Here is a 21,423-nt window from a genome sequence, read left to right as displayed (position 1 = left end):
CATATCTCAGCTGCTAAATGAATGAATGACTAAGTGAATGAATGAACCAATGAATGGCGCTTCTGATTTCTGTGTGTTGATTTCTGTTGATTTGCGTCTAATTAAGTTAAGGCCTTGCTGGGCTTGGCCTGGCCTTGCCTAGCCTAGCAAAGCAACTGTGAATGAATAGACATTGACATTGTGAATTTGTACATGCAGATGTATACATATATACCTATGCTATATACATATTTATATATATGAAAAACAATCTTTATATTGCTTTTCAAAATATTTATTTAAGTTCATACAAATTCTAAATACCTAATACAAGTATTGTGGATTTTCATTTGGCTTAGTAATTTCTCTCAGTGCACAGGCATTCGCTTTTGCACCCTTTATTCCATCTTCATTAGGTCTGTCTATAATCAATTCATATCGATTTCGCTTTCATTTTCTCACACTTCGTTTACATTCGATTTGCTGCTGCTGCTTATCTAATTATCTCTAGTTGCTAATGCTAGCTGAGTCTTGAGTTATTTAATACCTAACTCCAAAAGGGCGGCCATTAGTCGGTTCTCAGCTTGATTGAATTGAATTGAAGCAAGGAAGAAAAAAGAGAATCAAAAGTGCATATATAAATTTCGAGGTTTGGGCTTCATTTAGTTGACAGAGATTTCGATTAAAAAGTTACATATATGTATATCAAATATCAATCCAACTTATAGCTAAAATAATTATATAATGATGCAATGATGATGATGTGGACTATCAGAACTTAAAATGTTTGTGTGAATATCAATTGATATAGGATTCCTATACAAGCTCAAAAAGTTGCACTATTTGAACTCTATTCTTCATTTGGGTAAGTCGAACCCATTTTAAGCTCGAAAGAGATTTTCGAAATTATAGCAGATTTTGTAAAGTAATTGTTTATAAATTTATTAGTAAATTATCGTAATTCTAGTTTTCAATTTTACATATATTTTCGAAAACTGAAACTTTTCGAAGTTCTCTTCCTGTTTAGCCCATTGAATATCGCAACAACACGCGCCACAGTTCAAATGAACTAGGGCTTCCGGCGTGCGACATCCGCTTGTGGCAAGCAGCAGCATTGCAATTCGCAGCACTCACCCCCAATGCATGCGGGAATCGAATCGACACAATATGCGCATGCGCGTGCTTTCGCAACCCCCAAAATGCAGCTCCAGAATGGCTTGGCTGCTTGTAAACAAAAACAAGTTACGAACGCTTACAGCAAAAGAGCGTGAGAGAGGGAGAGAAAGCAAGAGAGAGAGAGAGAGAGAGCGAAAGCGTATGGGAAATTATGAGCGCAATGGAGCATGCTCCTGACAGCTGAGGCTTCGCACAGAAATGTCCCAGGGAAGAGTTTAGCTGCGAAGTGGACGTCAAACTGCGCTGAAGTACGAGAAGAAATACGCGACGTCAAGGAAATTATTGATTATTTTAAGTTTGTGAAGTGAAAAAGTGTTTCGGCTGCCTGCGGATATGTCGGATAGCTGCAAATCTTGAAGGCAATTGCAATCGATAAATATACAGATCTAGTGAAAAGTAAAGCCCAAGTTAGTTAGCCTCTAGCTGGTAGGCGTGGCAGCTGCGCCCACTTAACAGAGCCATGGCCGACAGCGAATTTGAGGAATTCCACAGGCCCATCTTTGAGCCACATGCAATCAGCGCCCCATTTGGCAAAAAGAACACCACACATGCATTTTACTCGTAAGTAAATTGGTGTAAAAAACACACACACACACACGCACACACTTGAAAAATCAATCGACTGAGTGGGCGAACACGTGTTCCAAATAACTCTACTCGGTGGGGGGGCCAGACTCGGTGCAGATTAGCCCCGGACGGACAGACAGTGCGTCGGGCAACAGCTGAGCTCAAGGATGCTGGGATTTAGCTGCTGTACTGCACAAGATTCCAATGCAGCGCAGTATGGACTAGAGATTCAGTGTATGGGATATATGGGGTATATAGGGTACTAACAGCTGTCCGGCTTTACCTTGGGCAACAAATGTATCCCAAATTACTACACCAGTTTGCATAGATCCTTGAAAAGAAGGCAGACAGTCAAATGGTGAATCAGTCAAGCAAAAGTCAATCAGACTGCCAATCAATCATATAAATAAATCATATATTAAGTAAATCAGTCAACTAATAACAGAATCAGCTTGCCATAAAATGTATATACTCATCAATCAATTAGCCAATTAGTCAATCATTCTACAATAATGAACATTATTTATGTATCAGACTGCTAATCTATCGAATATTTATTAGCTAAGTCAACAAATAACAGAATCAATCAGCCAATAAGTCAAACATTCTAAAATAATGAAAATTTTGTATGTATTGTGATATCAATCAATCCATCTACCAATCAATCAAGCATTCACTGCCTTGATACTTTCATCATTCATCATTCATAACTCCTATCTAATCTCAAAATTTCTCAAATTTCCCCTGTTAACTAGTTTAATACCCAACGATGATCTGGAAGATTCGCATTCGTCGAAAAGCGACGGCTCCGACCAGGAGGATGTCATGGCCGATGGCAAGCTGCAGCGTCAGGTGGAGGACGATGAGCTGGGCGATGGCTTAAAGGTCACGTTGTCCTCTGACGGCTCGCTCGATACAAACGATTCGTTCAACTCGCATCGCCATCATCCGCTGAATCATCAGGATGCCATCGGCGGCTTCATTGGCATCAATGGCATGACCCCAGCTCCGACTGTGACCAACGTGGGCCCCATCACGGAGCTGCTGACGCCCAATGCGGCAGCCACACGCCGTCGTCGCAAGCTGCCCGAGATACCAAAGAATAAGAAATGTGAGTGGGACACGATAATTATGAATTCTCGTTTATTATATTCAATCGAAATACTCCGAGTAAAGTTAATAGCGATCCATGCATGACTTAGTTAGAGAGATGAAACTCTGTCCCACGTAGTTGAAGCTAATCTACTCATGGCCTCGTTGCAGCTTCCATTCTGCATATTCTAGGTGGTTCGACTGCCTGCAATCTGGCCGAGGAGTTTCGCATGGGCGAGGCGGCTGGCAATGGGATCGGTGGAGGAGCAGGAGCAGGAGTGGGTGGTGCACCCGGCGGAGTTCAGCGCTCGTTTCTATCGCTCAAGTGTGGCTACCTGCTGGACGAGGACTCCAGCCCGGACTCGGAGCGTTTGCAGAGCTTGGGCGATGTGGACAGCGGTCATAGCACCGCCCATTCGCCCAACGACTTCAAGAGCATGTCGCCACAGATCACATCCCCGGTCTCGCAATCCCCGTTTCCCCCAACCCTGGGCGGCGTACCCTTTGGCCAGCTGGAGATGCTGGAGGCCACGCATCGTGGCTTGCACAAGTTTGTGCCGCGACACCACGACGAGATCGAGCTGGAGATCGGCGACGCCATCTATGTGCAGAAGGAGGCCGAGGACTTGTGGTGCGAGGGCGTGAATTTGCGCACAGGTCGACAGGGCATCTTCCCCTCGGCCTATGCCGTGGATCTCGACTACAACGAGTTCGATCCGACGGTGCAGCTGGTGAAGAAGGAGCGCTACCTACTCGGCTATCTGGGCTCCGTGGAGACGCTGGCACACAAGGGCACCGGCGTCGTCTGCCAGGCGGTGCGCAAAATTGTGGGCGAGTACGGCAACTCGCCAACGGGACAAACTTGCATACTGGAGGTATCCGATCAGGGTCTACGCATGGTCGATCGCTCGGCGCCAAATGTAAGTGCGAGCTGAAAGTGGGGTGAAGGGAATGTTTAGAGTAATAGATGAAGCATAGACAATTTATGTTGTTGATAAGGGAGTCTTTCAACGTAGAGAATCATATGCGACAGTGGACCGAAAACTATATTTCATTAAACAAAATCTTTACGAGTTGGTAGAACCCATTTCTGATGATTCTCTATAAGTGAACAATATACGCATAAGTAATCAACCTCCTTAACTTCCTTAAATTGCCTAAAAATGGTTATGAACTTAGTGTCCAAGCATTTCTCAAAAACTAGACTATTGAGCAACAGGATCTTCTAATAAAAGAAATGTTCTCTATATGTTTTCGCTTTTGGATACCTGAATACTCTAATTGTATTATATTATATATTCCATTTTCTTCTTCTCTATATGTTTTATCTTTTATAACTCTTCTATAGAACAAAAAGGAGAAGAAACCCTGCATCGATTACTTCTACTCGCTTAAGAATGTCTCTTTCTGCGCATTTCATCCGCGCGATCATCGCTTCATTGGGTTCATCACAAAGCATCCCACAGTGCAGCGATTCGCCTGTCACGTCTTCAAGGGCTCCGAGTCCACAAGGCCAGTGGCCGAGGCAGTTGGGTAAGCATCCAGCCACACACACACACACAATGATAACTCCATCAATTCATCTCATTTATACAATCCTCTCCTCTCTCTTCCAGTCGCGCCTTTCAGCGTTTCTATCAGAAGTTTATTGAAACCGCTTATCCCATCGAGGACATTTACATTGAGTAAAGAGCGCAATACTTTAAAGGAAAAACAAATAAAAAGAACAAATATACCATGCAAAATATATATCTCTATATTTTTTGTGTGATTATTAATAAATACAACAACAACAACAACAAAAATGGACAACAATTTTTGGTCTTCGTCGAAAAGCTACAAAAATACACAAAGTGAAAGAAAATTCCCAAAAATTATTCCAAATACAAAATCATGCAATAAAAATCAATTTAAAATAAAAATAAAAAAGCAAAAATCTTAAGCTCATATTTGACAGTTCTATTTAAACTATAGTAATATTTGTTAACGAAATTTTTCTCAAAGTGTAAATAGTTCATTTCGGTTCGTAAAGCCCACAAAGAACACAGCGATTAGACAATTTAAGTGTAACTTATAGAGAAACGCTATAATCCACAAAAACAAAGAATGAAAAACAAAAAGAAAACATATTTCGGAATAAATATATATACGATATATGCACAAACCAGATGATAGATAAGCTGCACTCTTAAAACTTTGAAATCAAATGGAGCTGGTTGTAAAACAATAATATACCAGACTTTACACTCAGAGAAAAAATACTAAATAAATGAAGCCGAAGAAGGAGCAGATTTAAGTTTGCACTTCACTCTTTTTACGGAAATATTTATATTATAAAATTGACAAGAATTAATTATTAATTTAAAAAGAAATACTTTAAGATATTTTCTACTTCCATTTAGTATTTTTGAATGCTTAGTTTAAGTATAAAAGCTATGAAATTAAGATATTTTTAATTTTGCTACAATAATTTAACTTATTAATTTTGAAAAAATTCCTAACTTAATTTATAATAATTGCAACAACAAATATCGCAAGTGCAGTCGTTTTTTCTCTGAGTGTACAGACTGTGTGTGTGGCCAAAGTAGCAATAAGCCTTGAGATTTTCGAATAGAACTTTCATCTGGCTTTTGTGCAGACGCTTTTTTGAAAAATAAGAAAAGAAAAAACAAATACATTCAAATATCAGATTCTAATTTCTTATAAACAAGGCTCACTCCACACGCAAATTTTCTAGTATTATAACGAAAAACAAAACCCAAAAACTCTAAGATGTGTAAAACAATTATATATATTTAAAGAGATGAATATATATGTACTTATACAGAAAACAAAAGGAAATATATATCTATACAAAAAAAAATTGTAATGATTTTATATCATTATGGAAAGTACTGTGGGAGGTAAGTAAAAGACTTTTGTTTTTAATAATTTATGTATAATTTCTTCTATATTTTCATATTTATAATACAACTTAGCTTTACTAGTTGGTTGGTTTTAATTCTTTCATATTTTTACAGCATTATCTTGTTTCCGTATTTTACATATACTATATCGAAGTTTTGTTTAGAAATCATGTTCATAATTATTTAACATACAAAAAAGTTGATTTATGTATATATATACATATAGATCTGTATATATATATTCTGTAGTATGTTACACAATACTTATATATTTGGATTTACTAGGCATGTGCTTAGATTGTTCGTTTTATATACTTATATAACACCTACCCATCGTTAAATCTACATATCGATCTTTAGTTCCTGACACTATACTAGCACTATAGATTTCCCTATGTAGCCCTACGTACTTACGAACTAACTGTTGTCATCTGCTCAACACCTATATCATATCAATAATAATAATTAATAATAATAATAATAATGATAATAATAATGGTATAATGATAATAATTTCATTAGTAATACTTATTGTTTGCCTATTTTGCTTATAGAAATGTAATTCTTGAAAAGTTTTCCCTTTTTTTTTTTTAGGCATATATATATGACATTTTCCTGACTTATATCAAGTATTTTACATTTATTTAACGCTTGGTTTGGTCTGTATCGAGCATATGGGAACTAAAAAATATACGATCTATTTCTCTCTATTTTGTGTGTTTTCCATTAACAAGTTCAGAGAATATTGCTTGATTTGTACAAAATACGGCACCAAAAATATTGTGTCCCTACTTTTTATTATATATGTATGTATATATACATATATATGTATATACCCAGTTCCATTCATGATTTTTATGTTATCCATATACTTTACATTTTGCTTTTTAATTGACAAATTGTTTTCAAGGATTACTCTGCTATATAGTCGCTCTTTCTTTTGGTTCCCCACATTTGCCAACTTCACGATATAAAGTATCAGATCATTATATTATCATATCGGATTAGCATATAGATTGATGAAAAACAAAATTGGGCTTGTGCAGATTGCAAGTTTAAAATGTTTAAAATGATTTGATTCATTTTTTTTTTTTTTAAATAAGGCTTTTGCTTGTTGTTTTATTTAAATTTTCGCTAAAAACTACAATTTAAAATTAATAATCAGTATTTATTAATAATATAATTTTAACGTAATAATAATAAAAAAAAACATTTCATTCACGCACAGACACAGGCACGCACACACTCACACAACTATTTACAATCTTTGCCATTTACAACTCCGAATAGTTCTAAAATTACAATTTTCTGTTTGCTTGTTGAATATATTGGAATAAATATGTTTTATTTATTTATTTCTTTTTAACTTTTAATTTTTTAATAATGTGTCATTTCTTGATTTTTTTTTAAATTGGTAAGCCGAATTTTTCAAAAAAATTTCCATATACATACATGTATATATACAGTTGAAGCTGCTCGATGTGATTGATTAAAGTTTTGTAATTTAAAAACCTTTTTAGAGGCATAAAGAGATTTTTTCATTCATTTTGGATTTCAACTCATCTTTATCATCTGGAACTAGAACTGGAATGCGCAATCACATGGAGCGTCTGATAATAACTTATGCAGCTGCTGGTACTAAAAATAGAAGTGGGACTAAACTCAAAATGTTAAACAAAGAACCTCTGGGATAAACTTAATGTTTCTAACAAAATTTTAAACGAATATTAAGACTAACTTGATTTGTTATTCATTTAGATATTGTTAAGTTAAACACAAAGTTTTTGTATATAACATTTAGTGCTCAGCCGCACCACTATTTTTATGCCCGCAGCTGTACGTAGTGTAATGGTTGTGTAGATCTTTTCGAGTTGTCTGTACAAAAACTGTTTTGGACTATTTCGAAAATGTTCAAAAATGTTTCAACAAAAATTACTATAAAATAATAAACTTCAAGTGTTTTGTTGCAATTTTTAAATTTTTTTTTATGGAGTTTCGACACGGTTTTTCTTTTGGCTTAGAATCTAAAAATACAAACATTTCCATTCTCCAAAAGTGTTCTTGATTTTATTACTTTTCATTTAAATTTCTATTCTACCTTTATATGTTGCTCTTCGCTTTAATATATGCACTTAGTTGCGGCCACGCCCCCAAAATGTTGGTAGCCGACTTTCGATTTTCGCTATGAACTACAATTAATGACTACGAGCTACAACTGTTAAGTGTTTCGCTTTTCATTTCTGTTTTTTTCTTCGATTTTTAACAAATTTTCTATTTTATTTTTAAATTTTTTTGTGTTTATTTAATGAATTTTCTCATTTATTTTTGTGTCATTTTTAAATAGTTATTAATAAATAATTAAAATATATATAATAATAATATATATTTATTTTTATATATTTTAGTTTTTTTTTTCTTTAATTTTATATATGAGTAGGTATTTTTATGGAAGTGGGTTAACTAGAATAACGCATGCTGATCCGTATGCGCTATATAAACCGAGCATTTGAATTGTTTATTAATTTTTAACTTTCTCTGATATTTAGGCTAAACATAATTGCGAATTTCTACTTCGTGTTTAACTTTTAATACAGTATTTGATTTTTTACATAGGCTAGACTACGGAACTATATATAAAATTCGCTTTAATTAAAAATGTACAATCATTATTTAGTATTTGTTTATGTACGTTGTTGTATAATTCATATTTATATATATAGATATATAGTATGCCTATATAGTTTTAATATCTTGCGTGTGCACAACAAAATTGGGGCAGGACTTATGAACTAACTGTACAAAATAGGGCTTTACAAAAATGTTGCGGAAGGGGGATAAAAATAAATGATTTACAGATGGGTTTACAAAAGAACATGCATGAAAGTGGATAACTATGTAGGGTTTGCTTTTTTTTATAGGACACTTTGTTGCTGCTGGAAGTAAACGATCGCTGAATCGTTTCTCTCTCTCCCTATATATATGTATGTATATAGTCGGATCTACATATATATATATATGTGTGTTTCATATACATATATAGCTTGGTCGAACGCTGGCTTTATGATTATCATCTAACCTCACAGTCTTTTTTCAGTGGAAGTAAACCGCCTGTGCGGCTGCCGTTGCTGTTGTTGCCGTTGTTATTGTTGTTGTTATTATTATTGTTATTGTTGTTGTTGTTGTTCGAATTGCTGTTGCAGGAATTGCTGGACGCGGACCCGGACCCGGACCCGGAGCCAGAGCCACTGGCCGACGGCAACGAATTGTTGCTATTATCATAGTTGCCCACATTGACGCACAGCGGCGAGGTGGGTCCAACACCGACACCAACAACATCAGCACCAGCCACGCCTCCACCAGCACCACTGACGACCGAGGCAGCCGTTGCACCGCTGCTCTCTGGCAACGAGGTGGAGTCATGCACATCCGCACTCTTGCTGCTGTCGATGACCAGGCAGGGCGGCGAGGGCGTGCTCGTATCCTTGCCCAGCAGTGCAGGCGAGGCATTCGCGTTCTGGGAGTGAGGCGTGAAGCTGCTATTGTTGTTGGTGAGCGATGGCGATACACCGACACCGACCAGTGGCAACAGCGGCAGCTCGGCGGGCGCCGCCGGGGAAACGGATGGCGCTGGCGTTGGCTCCTTGTTGTCCGTCTTGGCACCGATGACATAGGCGCCTCCAGCTGAAATACGCGCGATCTTCAGGCGCAGCGGAGCCTCCATTTGCTGCTGCTGCGGCTGCGGCTGCGGCTGCTCTTGCTGCGCCTGTTGCTCCGCGTTGATTTTCGTGGTGGTCGTTGTCTCCGCCTTGCGCTTGTTGATTCGCAATATGAGCTTTGGCTTCTCGCCAGGCGAGTCGCTGACCGTGTTCTCAATCAGCGTGGTGGTCATGGTCGTCAGGGTGGTGGTGGTGCTGTTGTTGTTGCTGAACTGCAGCAACTGTTGCTGCTGCTGCTGCTGCTGCTTGAGGCGCTTCTTCTCCTTTTTGTCCTTCTTCGGCTTGTCCTTCTTGTCCTTCTTCGGCTTGGCCAGCAGCGTCTCATTGTCGCCCGCCAGCTCCCGTTTGTTGTTGTCCTCGCCCTTGTCAAAGTCCTGCATTACCTTCTTGCGATAGTTCATCGAGTCGCGCTTGATCTCCTCCAGCGTCGGGGTGCTGTAGTTGCTCGTGAGCCGCTTCTTGGGCGGACAGGCCCGTCGCGTCATCTCGTAGCTGTAGCTGCTGCTGCTGCCATCCAAGCCGCTGACCGACAGCCCGGCATTCGTCTCATTTGTGGCTGGCAGTCCGCGAATCTTGATCTTCAACTTGGGCGCCTGGTGGTCATCCTCGCTGCTCTCCAGCGTCTTGCTACGTCCACGTCGCTTGCCAGCACTGCTCGCCGCCCCCGTTTTGCCATTGTCCGCGCTGCCCGAACTGCAGGCGCTGCGCCGCCGGCCATCTCCCGACGGCTGCGCTCCAGCTGCACCACCCGCCGGCAGCTGCTCCTCGAGGCAGGCATTCGCATCGAGGGCACGCAGCTCCCTGTTGCTGGCGGTCTTCTTGAAGCGCTTGGTGGTGCCGCCGCCTGCCGGCAGCTGCTGCTGTTGCTGCTGCTGCTGCTCGTCGTCCAGCTCGCTGGCATCCGACTTGCGCATGTTCTCCAGCGGCTGGCTGTCCGAGGCAGCGGGCAAGCCACAAGAGCTGTCGTCGTTCAGCGTATCCTTCTGCACCACATACAGACTGAGCAGCTCCTTCTTTCGCATGCGTCGCGAGTTTCCGCTCACGCTCAGCGTGCAAGCCGCCGAGGTGCTGGCCACAGTGGCGCCGCTCAGCTGTGCTGTGACGGTGGTTTGCACCACATTCGCCTGCACCAGGCTGCCACTGCTGGACAGACAGCTGCTGTTCGTGACGCTGCTGTAGTGCAGATCCGGATAGGCGAGCGGCTCCTTGATCTTAAGCTTCAGTTGGTTCAGGGCAGCCTTGGTGGTTAGCGTGGTGGTGTCTGAGTCGATGGATATTTCCTCCGACGTGGCCTCCAGTGAGGCTTCCAGTGCAGGCACCACCAGCTCGGAGACGAGCTGGTTAGTGGGCGGGGCTTGATTCGCTTCACTGGATTGCAATGCGCTGCTCAACAGGCTGCTAGGAGCTGCACCACTCGCAGCAGTGGCTCCACTTGGTGGTTTATTGGGCGAGGTGTTATTGCTGCTGCTGTTATTATTATTGGCGGTGGTGGTGCTGCTGCTGCTGGTGGTTCCAGTGGCGCGCAATGCCGACTGAAACTGTCGCTCGTCCTCCTCGTCGAATTCGCTCAGCGTCTGATCCGCAGTGCCCGAGTCGAAGGCGCCCAGGAGATTGTTCTGGTAGGCTTCCTGGGAGGCGGTGCTGTGCGGTGCCTCGAAGCCAAGATTGTAGGTGCGCATATCCACTGGGCCGGGCAGCACGGGCTGCACAATCGCATGCAGCAGGGGATTATTCGCCTTGTTCTGGCCACGCAGCTTGCAGCTCGAGTAGCTGGTGGTGTTGCTCGGCGCCGCTGCACCGCCGGCTGCGCCCGCATTCGGCGTGCGCAGCTCGAAGCTGCGTCGGCGATCGCGCAACGACTGCAAGTTCTCCACGCCGGGCCCGCTCAGCTCGTCATCGTAGTTGTTGAACTCGTAGGGCGTGCCCACCAGGTTGCTCACGATGTGCGTGTTCCGGCCGTAGTCGGCAATGGCAGGCGGCAGCGGGAGAATGGTGTTGGCTGCATTGCCTCCTCGGCCACGGCCACGGCCGCGTCCTCGACCGCGCGTGCCCGTCTGCGAGCCACTGCCACGCGGCGCCCGCTGACGCGGCTTGCCTGTCAGCGTGTGCGTCAGCGGATCGTATTTCGGCACTGCCGGCGCGGGCGTGACTGTCGGCGTGGGCGTGGCTATGGGCGCCGGCGGCGTGGGCGGCGGATGGAGCGCGACAGGTTGCCTGGGCGATTTGCCAGGCGACTTGCCCTGCGGCAGCTGCGGCGATTTGTGCTGGAGCTGCTGCTGTTGCTTCTGCTGCTGCTGCTGTTGCTTGGCGGAATTGTTGCTGCCTCGCTTGGTGGGCGAGATGCTCTCCTTGCTGGGCAGGGGCAGCGGCGGCAGGGGTGGAGCGACGGGCACAGCTATGGGCACCGCCACAGGCACGGTTACGGGCACGGGCACAGGCACCGCCACGGGCACAGGCACCGCCACGGGCACAGTCACCGGCAGCGGCACCTGCACTGGCTGCACCTGCTCCACCGACTGCTGCTGCTGCTGCTGCTGCATCATCGCGGGCAACTGCTCTGCACAGCTGCTCAGCAGCGGATAAGGCGTTAGATTGCCATCCACTGGATACTGATGATTGGGCGTAGTGGTCAGCGTCAGATTGGGCGTGGCATAGGGCGTGCTCACATAGGGCGTATTGGGCTGTGAGCTGTTCCCGAACAAGGTCTGGGCGCTCGGCTCGGCAAGCGTTGCCTGCACCACCTGCTGCTGCTGCTGCTGTTGCTGTTGAATGATAGCCGCCAGCTGTGGATAGATGCCGCCATTGTATTGACTGTTGGGCGTTCGCTGTGGGTGAGTGGGCGTGGTCTGCTGCTGTTGCTGCTGCTGCTGCGTCGCACTGTTGTACATGGACATGGCATCGATGCCATTGACGAGCGGCGTATGGCTGCCAAAGGCATTGCCCGCACTGCTGCCGGATACTGCGCTGTTGTTATTGCTGGCTGGAGCACCCTGATTAACCGTTGGTCCGGCTCCAGCTACGGCTCCGGCTCCAGCCGGCGCACTGACCGCCGCCGCAGCATAGCTGTTGAAGTAGCTCTTGTCCAGCTGCTGGGCCAGCTGGCTCGGCGGCTGATCGTTCGACTCGGACACCGAGCTGGGCGAACTGCTGCGCCTGGCTGCGATCAAATCGTTCTCATTCCAGCGCTGCATCCCGCCAAATGGCGACTGCATGCGCGTGTTCTCGTCGTAGTCGCTCAGCTTGTTGTTCGACTGCGAGTTGGACGAGTTGATGGCTGCATTCGCCTGCGTCGGCAGCGAGGAGGCGCCTCCTGCAGCACTCGCTGCATAGCCGCCCAGGCTGTTCTTCACAGCCGCCGCAGCCAGATCCACAAAGTCGGGCGTGGGCGGTGGGGCGGCCACTGAGACGGGCGTGGTGGGTGTCGCAGTTGGAGTCGTGGCCAGCTGGTTGCCGTTGCTCGGCTTGTGCGCCAGCTGCGGCGAGGATTTGTTCAGGTAGCAGCTGTAGTTGACGTTGCCGTAGCCCAGGTTGTTGGCACTCGCATTTGTGGTGGGCGTGGCATTGGGCGTATTGGTCAAGCTGTTGGCATAGCTGCCTCCACTGTTGGCCGTCAGGGGAGAATCCTTGATGGTCAGCTGACTGGCCACCGAATTGGGCGCCGAGTTGCCAAAGAGGCAACTCTGTTGCTGCTGCTGCTGCTGTTGCTGCTGCTGTTGTTGTTGCTGCTGCTGCTGCTGCTGGAGCTCCTTTTGCGCATGGATCAGATCTTCAGGATCAGCTGCATTGTGAAAGGGAAACACCGAGGGTATCGCTGGCGTGGGCGGCAGCAGGTCCAACGAGTCCTTGCAATCGTCCAGCATTGGCTTGCGCTTCGTCTTGCGCAACTTCTCGACGAGATTACGCGTCGCCAGCGTGCTGTCCTCCTCGAAGATTTGCTTGCTGCCGGCGCCAGGGCCGCTGCTATCGAGCAGACTGCTCATGGGACCCGAGTTGGGCGGATTCAGGACATTAGCCACATTGGTGGCAAAGCTGTTGGTATACTTGCTGTCCTCCATCTCCAGAATGGTATCCACAATGGGCTGATCCAGCTCCGAAGTGGCGCAGCGTGTGGCAACAGCCTCCGGCAAAGGCAGCGACTGTGGCTGCTGCTGCGGCGGTTGCTGCTGCTGCGGCGGTTGCTGCTGTTGCTGCGGCTGCGCTTGCTGTTGCTGTTGTTGTTGCTGTTGCTGCTGCTGCTGCTGCTCGCCTGAATTGGAGTTCGAGTCCAGCTCAATGATCTCTGGCGGCTCGGGTGGAATGACCGTGACAGCAGGCGAGGACGTGGATGCGGAGTATATGCGGAGTATTGCATTCACCATCAGCTCATTCTTGCGCTCCTCCTCCAGCTCGCGCAGATTTTCCATCTCGTTGAGCAGATGCTGCGTGTGATGCGTGTGCTGCTCCTCGTCGTCCTCGTCGCGCGTGCGCCGGCGTCTGCGGCGCGAGCGCCAGGTATGGCTGCGACGGCGCTCGCTCTGATCGCTGCCCGCCTCATCGGAGAGCTCATCGTTCGAGGGCGTGGGTGTGGGCGAGGCGGGCAACGGAGCTGCCGGCGGCCGTTCATCGATGTCCGCCGCCGAGAGCTCCGCCAGTTTGCTGGCGTTGGCCGAGAGCTGGGTGTGGGTGGGCGCCGTGGTTAGCTCCTCGTCAATGTCCATGGGCTGTTCGCCCGACTCCTGCTGCGCAGTGGATGGCCGCTGAGTTTCCGCCTCGGGACTCGGCGCTCTTTGCTTGGCTGGAGGCGTCGGTGTTGTGGTAGGCGTTGCTGTGGGCGTCGGCGTTGGCGTGGCATTGTTCAGCTGTTGCTGCTTCTTGTCGAGCAGCTTATCCAGTGCACTCGTCGTCCGACCCGTCGCCGCCTTACGCTGCGCAATCTCATGCTCCAGGTTGGGCGGCGTCTTCTTCGGCGATTCCGCACGAGACTTGCGTCGGGAAGCAATTGGCTTCTCCGGACTGGCCTTCGCTTGGCTGACCACGGCAGGTGAGGGCGGACGCGACTTGGAATTGCGTGTGGCACGTTTACTCACCTCCGGCGGCGTCTGCTTGCTTAGATCGTCCAACGAGGATTTGCGCCGCTGCGACGATTTGGGCGTGGCATTTGGCTCCGGCGCTTGCGACTTTTGCGGCGTTCTCTTTGGCGATTTATTTGTGGAATTCTGGCGCGTTCGACTGGACAGAGGTGCAGATGGAGCTGCAGCTGGAGCCGGAGCGGGCTTGTCCAGCGACTTGCGCGGCGAACGCTTTGGCACAATTGAGCTAGAGGCGGAGGCGGAGGTGGAAGTGGAGGCTGATGCGGAGGTGGAAACAGAGTTGGATGCGGATGCAGAGGTTGAGGCAGCAGCTGTGGTTGTTGCCGCCGCTGCTGCTGCAGCTGGCGGCTTGCGCTTCTCCTGGACTGGCGGCTCGCTGTCGCTGTCCGAATCGCTGCCGCTGCCGCTGCTGCTGCTGTCGCTGTTGCTGCTGGAGGAGTTGCTGCTGCTGCTGTTGCTATCACCCGAGCTGGTGCTGGACAGATTAGGCGGTGCAATGCGTCGCTTGACAGGCGCTGGTGCAACCTCCTCCTTGGAGCGCCGTCGTGGCGTCTCCTTCAACAGCGAGTTGCGACGCACTGGCGTCGTCTGCTGCTGCTGCTGCTGTTTGGCGGACTTGAGGGGCGACGTGTTTGATGTTGTCGCTGCTGCTCCTGCACTCGCTCCTGTCGCCAGCTCCTCATTGGCAGCACTTGTGCTCGACTCTTGGCTTGATTTCACCAACGCTGCGCCGCTGCTCTTCAGCTGTTCGGCTGCCTTCTTGGCGGCCTGTCGCTGTGGCACATACGAGACGGCAAAGTTGCCCAGCTTGGCCAGCTCATTGTTCTTGGGTGCTGGCTTTTCCTTCTCCTTCTCCTTTTCTTTTTCCTTTTCCTTTTCCTTCTCCTTATCTTTCTCCTTCTCTTTCTCCTTCTCTTTCTCTTTCTCCTTCTCTTTTTCCTTTTCCTTTTGCTGCTTGGGCGGTCGGCCCCGCTTGCCACGCTCCGCCGTCGTCTCGCCCGCCGCCTTGCCCGTCGTCTTCTGCAGCTCCTTCGGTCGCGCTTTATCCGCCTCGAGCACGCGGTTGGCTGCCTCCTTGGCCTTGCTCTTCGAGCTGCTACTGCTGCTGCTGGTGGCATTGGACGCGCTTACTCCAGCGCTGCTGCTGCCTGGCTCCGGCTCCCTCAATCGCTCGTTGGCATCGGGCAGCAGCGCAGTGGCGAGATTCGTGGAGATGCGCATATTTTCGCTTGCCTTCTTGGCCGCCTGCCGTTGAGGAACCACCAGTAGATCCACGGGCGGAAAGACGGGTGCATTGGCTTTCGATTTGTTGGCCTTTGATTTGCTTGTCGTTGTTACTGCAGTTGTTGTTGTTGCGCCAGTTGTCGCTGTCGCTGTCGCTGCCGTTGTGCCTGGCACAAACTCCTTCATGGCGGCCTTGGTGCGTATCGTTTGCTGATTTTGTGAATCGCTCACATTGCTCTCGGCTGCCGCCTGCTCCTCCTCCTCCAGCCGCTTGGGCACCTCACGCTCCGGCGTCGTTGTCGTCGAGCTATCCGAATCGGAGTAGATGTGCTGGCCCGGCTTGCGCAGTGCTGTTGTCGCCGTTGCTCCGGCCAAAGCTGGAGTGGAGTTTGAGTTCGCTGTGCTCGCATTGTGAGTCCGCCCGTGTCGCTCGCCTAGCTTCACAGGCAGCAGCTCCTCACTTTCATCGCTGGACAAACTGTTGGGGTCCTGCTGCCGCATTTCCTTGTCCATCTGAGCAAGGCCGCGCGTCGCTGTGGGCGCTGTAGATGATGAGGCTGTGGCGGCGGCTGCTGCAGCTGCTGCTGCTGCTCCACTACTGGACAGTTTTCGTCGAGCTGTGCTCGTTGCAGTTGTGCTTTGCTTTGACTTAGTTGCTTGACTTTTGGCAGGTACTGTTGCGGTTGCTGTGGCTGTGGCTGTGGCTGTTGTTGACTTGTGGACACGCTTGACACGCTGCGTCCGCTCATCGTTGTCGTCGCTGGAGGAACTGCTGCTCCTGCTCCTGCTTCTACTGCTGCTGCTGCTGCTGCTGCAGCTACTGCGTGCATTGGCAGACGCAGCAGACGCACACGCAGCTGCCTCACTCTGACGCCGCTGTCGCTGCTTCTTGCGCTGCTCAACGCTGCGCGCATAGGATTGCTTACGCGCGGGCTTGGCTGCTCCCGCTGTTGATGTGCCTGTGGCAGTGGCTGTACCTCCTCCTGGCTGGGCTTTACTGCGATAGCTGCGATAGCTGTGGCTCTCATTGCCTGAATCGCTTTCGCTGCTGGAGTCGGAGCTGCTGTTGCTACTGCTGGCGCTGCTGCTGCTGCTGCCGTGCGCCGAGCTGGAATCAGCCGATGACGAGCTGCCGCTAATCGTTGGGGCGGACGCGCGGCCAATAGCATTCGAGGATTTAGACAATTTATGCTGTTGCTGCTGCTGCGTTTGCTGTTGTTGTTGATGGCTCGACGTCGCCGTCGTTGCCGGGCCGCTCTTTGAGGCACGCCTCCCCGCACACGGCACCGCCGAAGACGCCGTTGTAGGCGCCCTTGGCGAGCCACGTGACTTGGGTGCTTTGTTAGCCATTGTTCCAGCTGCTGTTGCAGATGCTGATGTTGATGTTGCTGTTGTTGTGTTTGTTGTTGTTGTTGTTGTTGTTGTAGTTATTGCACCATTGTTGAGTTTCTTTTTGGGCGAGCCCTTGCTAGCCGCCGCCTGCTGTTTGCGCTTGTTGGGCGATTGAGAGGCGCGTCCACGTGCCTGCTTCTTACCCTTTAGCTGCTCCAATATATATTCCAAGCTCTGATACTGTGCCGGCACAGTTAGCTGATCCGAGCTGTAGAACCGATCGTAGAGAGTGGGTCCATCGTTTGCATAGAGTATGGCATCTGTGTCCAATGCGGGCTGCTCCTTGCTGTTGTCCGTTGCGCCCGACTGCTGCTGCTGCTGCCGCTGCACAACTGCATCATCCAGCACGGCGAGCTGCTTGTAGAACACCTGCTCGCGCAGCTTGAACAGCGAACGCGACAGCTTCTCACGTCGACTGACCATATAACAAAGATTACGCACGCGCTCCAAGTCCTGGCGTAAGTGTACAACCAATTTATGATTCTCGAGATCCTGTTGCTCCTGCTTGCGTGCGAGCATCTCCACATCCTCCGATTTAGGTGGAATCAACTCACGATTATGTCGTGACTTGCGCTTCAGTTTCCAGTAATTATAAATGGCCTCAATGGCGTCCTCATCCACATCGTACAAGTGATAACTAATATCATTGATATTCACGTGTTTATCAAACTCCGCTTCGACCTCCTGAATAATGATGATACATAGACAAATATATAGACATATACACATATAACTGTTATCAATCTAACAATATAAATTGTCATATATAATTCACCTGTAATCTTTGCGCACGCGCCTGGTTGCGCTCTTCTGAGGTCATATCGTTCTTGCGATGATGGTTTTTGCGTCTTCGGTGATCTTCGCCTTTGGCACCTGCTGTTTGCCCCTCCTCGCCAGCATGCCCACTGCTCGACGAGAATTTGTTGTTATGCTTTTGCATGCAACTGGATGCGGATGTATGCGATGCGTGCGCACCCTCCTTTTTGCCCTTGCTCATGCTATGCTTTTGACAGTAGGAGCGCAGCTTCACACCATCCTCGGCATTCCCCTCCTCGATAATGGCGCGCATCTCGAGCCCGTGCTGAAACGCACAGGTGACATGGTAAGCCGTCTTGCACGTCTTCACCGAGCACTGTATACAGCTGCCCACACGCTCGCGACAAAGCACACAGATCAATGCCCAACGACTTTGAGGAATGCTTGAGATTTTCGTTATCGGCTCCATTCGATCGACACAGCCAATGCTAACTTCTGGTATCCATAAGGCGCAAGAGACATGCGCCCAATGCTTTCCCGATTTATTAGATTTCATGGCGCCTCCCTTGTTGGGACAAAGCACACACTCTGGCTTAATGCCCATCGAACAAGTGCGACAGAGCCACTGGCCTGGAAAGCGATTATGAGTGAGTGATTTAGTATTGGCTCCAAGGAAGGTTTCACTCTTTGTATTACCTGATGGAATCGCTGTAATGCCGTAACAAGCCTGATGCACACAGATGTTGCAATTATCACAGAATACCATTTCGTTGGCCTCCTCGGAGTCGGGCGAGCGACAAACATCACATATAACATTTTCATCAAACTCAATGCCCAGACCCTCCTCCTTCTTAAGTATGACCTGGATTTGCTCCCAGCAGCGAACCTAATCAAGAGATAATTGAGCATTGGTCAAGATTTTTAGCTTTATCGTATAACAATCTACCTCCAGATCCTCGATGACCCGCTCGAACTGCGTTTCGTTAATGGGAAATGCTCCGCATTGTGCTCGATCGGCATTATATAATCGCAGCCAAGCCTCATCGATGGGATCGATGTCATAGGCACATGTGTTCTCCGCCAGTGCAACAACATTCGTCAGACAATGCAGGTCCGGCGAGTAATGTTCATCTTTGGTGATGCGCAGGAAACGATTTTTTGGACTGCAATAAGAATGAAAATATATGAATACAGTACTCCCTACCTATATATATATATATAAACATGTATATTTATTTATATGCTATATATCTGAATATCTTTGGTTTAACCAAATCCTTACAGTTTAAAGTCATGCGCTGGCGATACAATTGGGTCGGACAGCACATAGACACACGGCTCGGGCAGCGAATCGGGATTGACGGGCACCTGTACGCCCTTCTCCCATTCCTGTTTCCATTGATCAGTTACAATCAGATACTCGGAGTTGGCCAATGGCTCTGAGTCTGGCAATTTCATTGCGCTAATGAGATCCTTGCTGTAATAGAGCATAAAATGGGCATATTAGAAGCAAGTTTTATAGACTTAAAATATATATATATTGATTTCTCTTGGACTTACCGATACAGTTCAGCTGGCGCTTCGGTTGAGCTTCGATTGTAGATGCTCGACATTTTGATATCGGCCACGGAGCGCGCTTGCCAGGTGTTGCTGCTGTTATTGTTGTTGCTGTTGTTGTTGCTATTGCTATTATTGTTGTTGCTGTTGCTTTGCGCTTTACTTTTGCTGGCCGATTTAGCCTTGCTCGGCAGCTTCGATATTGACTGTTGGTCGCTGACAGCAACTGTTGCTGCAGCAGCAGCAACTGCTGTCGTTGATGTTGTCGCTGTTGCTGCTGTTGATGACGCTGTTGCTGTCGCCGGCGCTCCATTGGGCGGCCGTCCTTTTCGTCGCTTTGTGGGCGGCGGCTGCGGCTCAACGTCTTGTCGCTGCTGCTGTTGCGGCGGCTGCTGCTGCAGCTGTTGCTGCTGCTGCTGCTGCTGATTACCGCGCTTACCTCTTTGTGACATTTTTCATTTGTGTGTTGTTTCTCTTTGTTTGTGTGGGTGTGTGTATATATTTTATTGGTTATGCCTTGTGGAACCTCCTGCGCTGAGGGGTTCGACTTGTGCTACTTAGACCGCCCGCTTTTGTTGCTCAACTGCGACCTATGGATGGGTTGAACGGAGGTGCAGGAAGGGCAGTTGTTAATTAAGTGATGCAATTTATTATGGACATTTCTTACTACATGCTTAAGGCCACAATTGGCGACACCACAGCCACACCGCCGGCTGTTGTTGTTGCTGTTGTTGCGAGCTCCGCTGCTGTTTGTTGTTGTTGTTAATTGAATTGTTATCGTTATTGTTGTAATTATAGTTCTTGTTGTTGTTGTTGTTGTGCTGCTGCTGCTGCCGCCCGTTTAACATGGACGCCGCTGCCGCTGCACCAGCACTAATCCCGAGTAGCGCCGCCACTTTGCAGTCTGTGCAATGCACTGCTATAAGCAATAGATGCGCGCTACCGCTACCCCTCCTTCGATTTCTGTTTCTTCGACCGTTTGCTTCACTATTTTTGTTTTTGCACGCACTTTGTCTCTGTGTGTGTGTATGAGTGTATGCTAAGGCTTACACTTTTGTTTTGTTCACTGCCCGCCTAAACGAAAAGAACACACTTAAATTATATTTGCGACTAACCGATTTTCGATTTGCAAACTTTTTTCTTGTACATTTTCTATGCGCTTTTCGTCACAAAAAATACACAAAAAAGAGAAGAAAAAAACCTGAAACTGACAGTAAAAAGGAAAATATCAAAACGCGTGTGGCATAGCAAAAGCTGACTGCTGTGTAACTCAAACAACACATTAAATGCCATCCCAAAAAATCCATCTATCTCGCACGCTCGTTTTAAGGGCGCGCGCATTCGCGGCATTGGTGTGAGAGAGATGGAATTGACCGTGCGTGCTGCAGCCGTCAGCTTTTGTGCAAACGTCTCATCCGCTCTTCAGCTCACTGCTCCCCCCTCTTTCATTCACATTCGATTCGACGTTTTTGCACCTATTTTTTTTTCTTACTTTTTATTGTAGTAATATTATTTGTTTTTGCAAATTGCACATTTTAAGAATGCATGCGAAATTATGCCCGTGCCCGCTGGTTGGCATTGTCGCCACATTTGTTGCTTTGTTTGCTGCCTGTTTTGGTTGTCGCGTTCGAGCGAATTTCGATTGGGATATATTACTCTGGGCTTTGCTTTTGCCGCCGCAGACACACACGCGAGCACTTTGTGGTAGTTGAAATAGATCTAGCAAACAAATTGCACATTACATTTATTATGCACTCGCGTTTCGCGCAATTGGCATAATGTTTGCGACAAATATGCAATTTTTTTACGGATTATTTACAAGATTTTCTTCTCGGTTTCCTTTTCTACGTCTGCCATTTTGCTTTTCGGCTTATCGATTATTAGAGCTGTACCGGAATCGATTATCGATAGCGGCTCTCTGCTTTTGTTAGTTCGTTCTTTCACTTATCGAAACCAGCTTCAATCCTTGGTTCGCGGAACCGATACAAC

At 47.5% G+C, this 21,423-nt stretch overlaps 2 protein-coding genes across 7 annotated transcripts; one reads left to right on the top strand and one right to left on the bottom strand.

Annotated features, from left to right (window-relative positions):
* The first annotated feature begins 1,286 nt into the window (after positions 1–1,286).
* On the top strand, positions 1,287–4,749 carry Aplip1 (JNK-interacting protein Aplip1). 2 transcript variants are annotated; one of them, XM_018008893.2, is made up of 5 exons: positions 1,287–1,716; positions 2,478–2,833; positions 3,007–3,734; positions 4,163–4,347; positions 4,431–4,749. In XM_018008893.2, exons 1-5 carry the CDS (start codon positions 1,616–1,618, stop codon positions 4,501–4,503), a joined length of 1,443 nt encoding a protein of 480 aa, XP_017864382.1. In that variant the 5' UTR covers positions 1,287–1,615; the 3' UTR covers positions 4,504–4,749. The 2 variants fall into 2 exon arrangements, with proteins under 2 accessions (XP_017864382.1, XP_017864381.1); XM_018008892.2 differs by having other exon boundaries at positions 2,986–3,734.
* Positions 4,750–5,375: 626 nt separating this feature from the next.
* rno (PHD finger protein rhinoceros) lies at positions 5,376–21,357 on the bottom strand. Of its 5 annotated transcripts, none has more exons than XM_089467700.1 (8): positions 20,927–21,357; positions 20,102–20,526; positions 19,438–20,024; positions 19,160–19,354; positions 18,824–19,040; positions 18,574–18,763; positions 17,897–18,507; positions 5,376–17,805 (listed from the first exon to the last, which is right to left on the bottom strand). In XM_089467700.1, exons 3-8 carry the CDS (start codon positions 19,884–19,886, stop codon positions 8,788–8,790), a joined length of 10,680 nt encoding a protein of 3,559 aa, XP_089323826.1. In that variant the 5' UTR covers positions 19,887–20,024; positions 20,102–20,526; positions 20,927–21,357; the 3' UTR covers positions 5,376–8,787. The 5 variants fall into 5 exon arrangements, with proteins under 5 accessions (XP_089323826.1, XP_017862417.2, XP_089323827.1 ...); XM_018006928.2 differs by having other exon boundaries at positions 20,102–20,508; XM_089467701.1 differs by having other exon boundaries at positions 20,105–20,508.
* Positions 21,358–21,423: the final 66 nt, after the last annotated feature.

The sequence above is a fragment of the Drosophila arizonae genome, chromosome 4 (assembly GCF_054131065.1).
Source record: "Drosophila arizonae isolate 15081-1271.41 chromosome 4, UAZ_ARI_1.0, whole genome shotgun sequence".
In the NCBI taxonomy this organism is placed as follows: Eukaryota; Metazoa; Arthropoda; class Insecta; order Diptera; family Drosophilidae; genus Drosophila; species Drosophila arizonae.
This window is presented reverse-complemented; position numbering and strand designations above follow the sequence as displayed.

Excerpts from the sequence above, each read along its gene's own strand:
- Aplip1 (XM_018008892.2), top strand. The coding sequence starts at position 1,616 with ATGGCCGACAGCGAATTTGAGGAATTCCACAGGCCCATCTTTGAGCCA. Across the intron at positions 1,717-2,477 it reads ACCACACATGCATTTTACTC|TTTAATACCCAACGATGATC; the intron begins GTAAGTAAATTG and ends CCTGTTAACTAG. Across the intron at positions 3,735-4,162 it reads TCGATCGCTCGGCGCCAAAT|AACAAAAAGGAGAAGAAACC; the intron begins GTAAGTGCGAGC and ends ACTCTTCTATAG.
- rno (XM_089467700.1), bottom strand. The coding sequence starts at position 19,886 with ATGTCACAAAGAGGTAAGCGCGGTAATCAGCAGCAGCAGCAGCAGCAA. Across the intron at positions 19,041-19,159 it reads CCAGCGCATGACTTTAAACT|TCCAAAAAATCGTTTCCTGC; the intron begins GTAAGGATTTGG and ends TTCTTATTGCAG. Across the intron at positions 18,508-18,573 it reads CATTACAGCGATTCCATCAG|GCCAGTGGCTCTGTCGCACT; the intron begins GTAATACAAAGA and ends ATCGCTTTCCAG.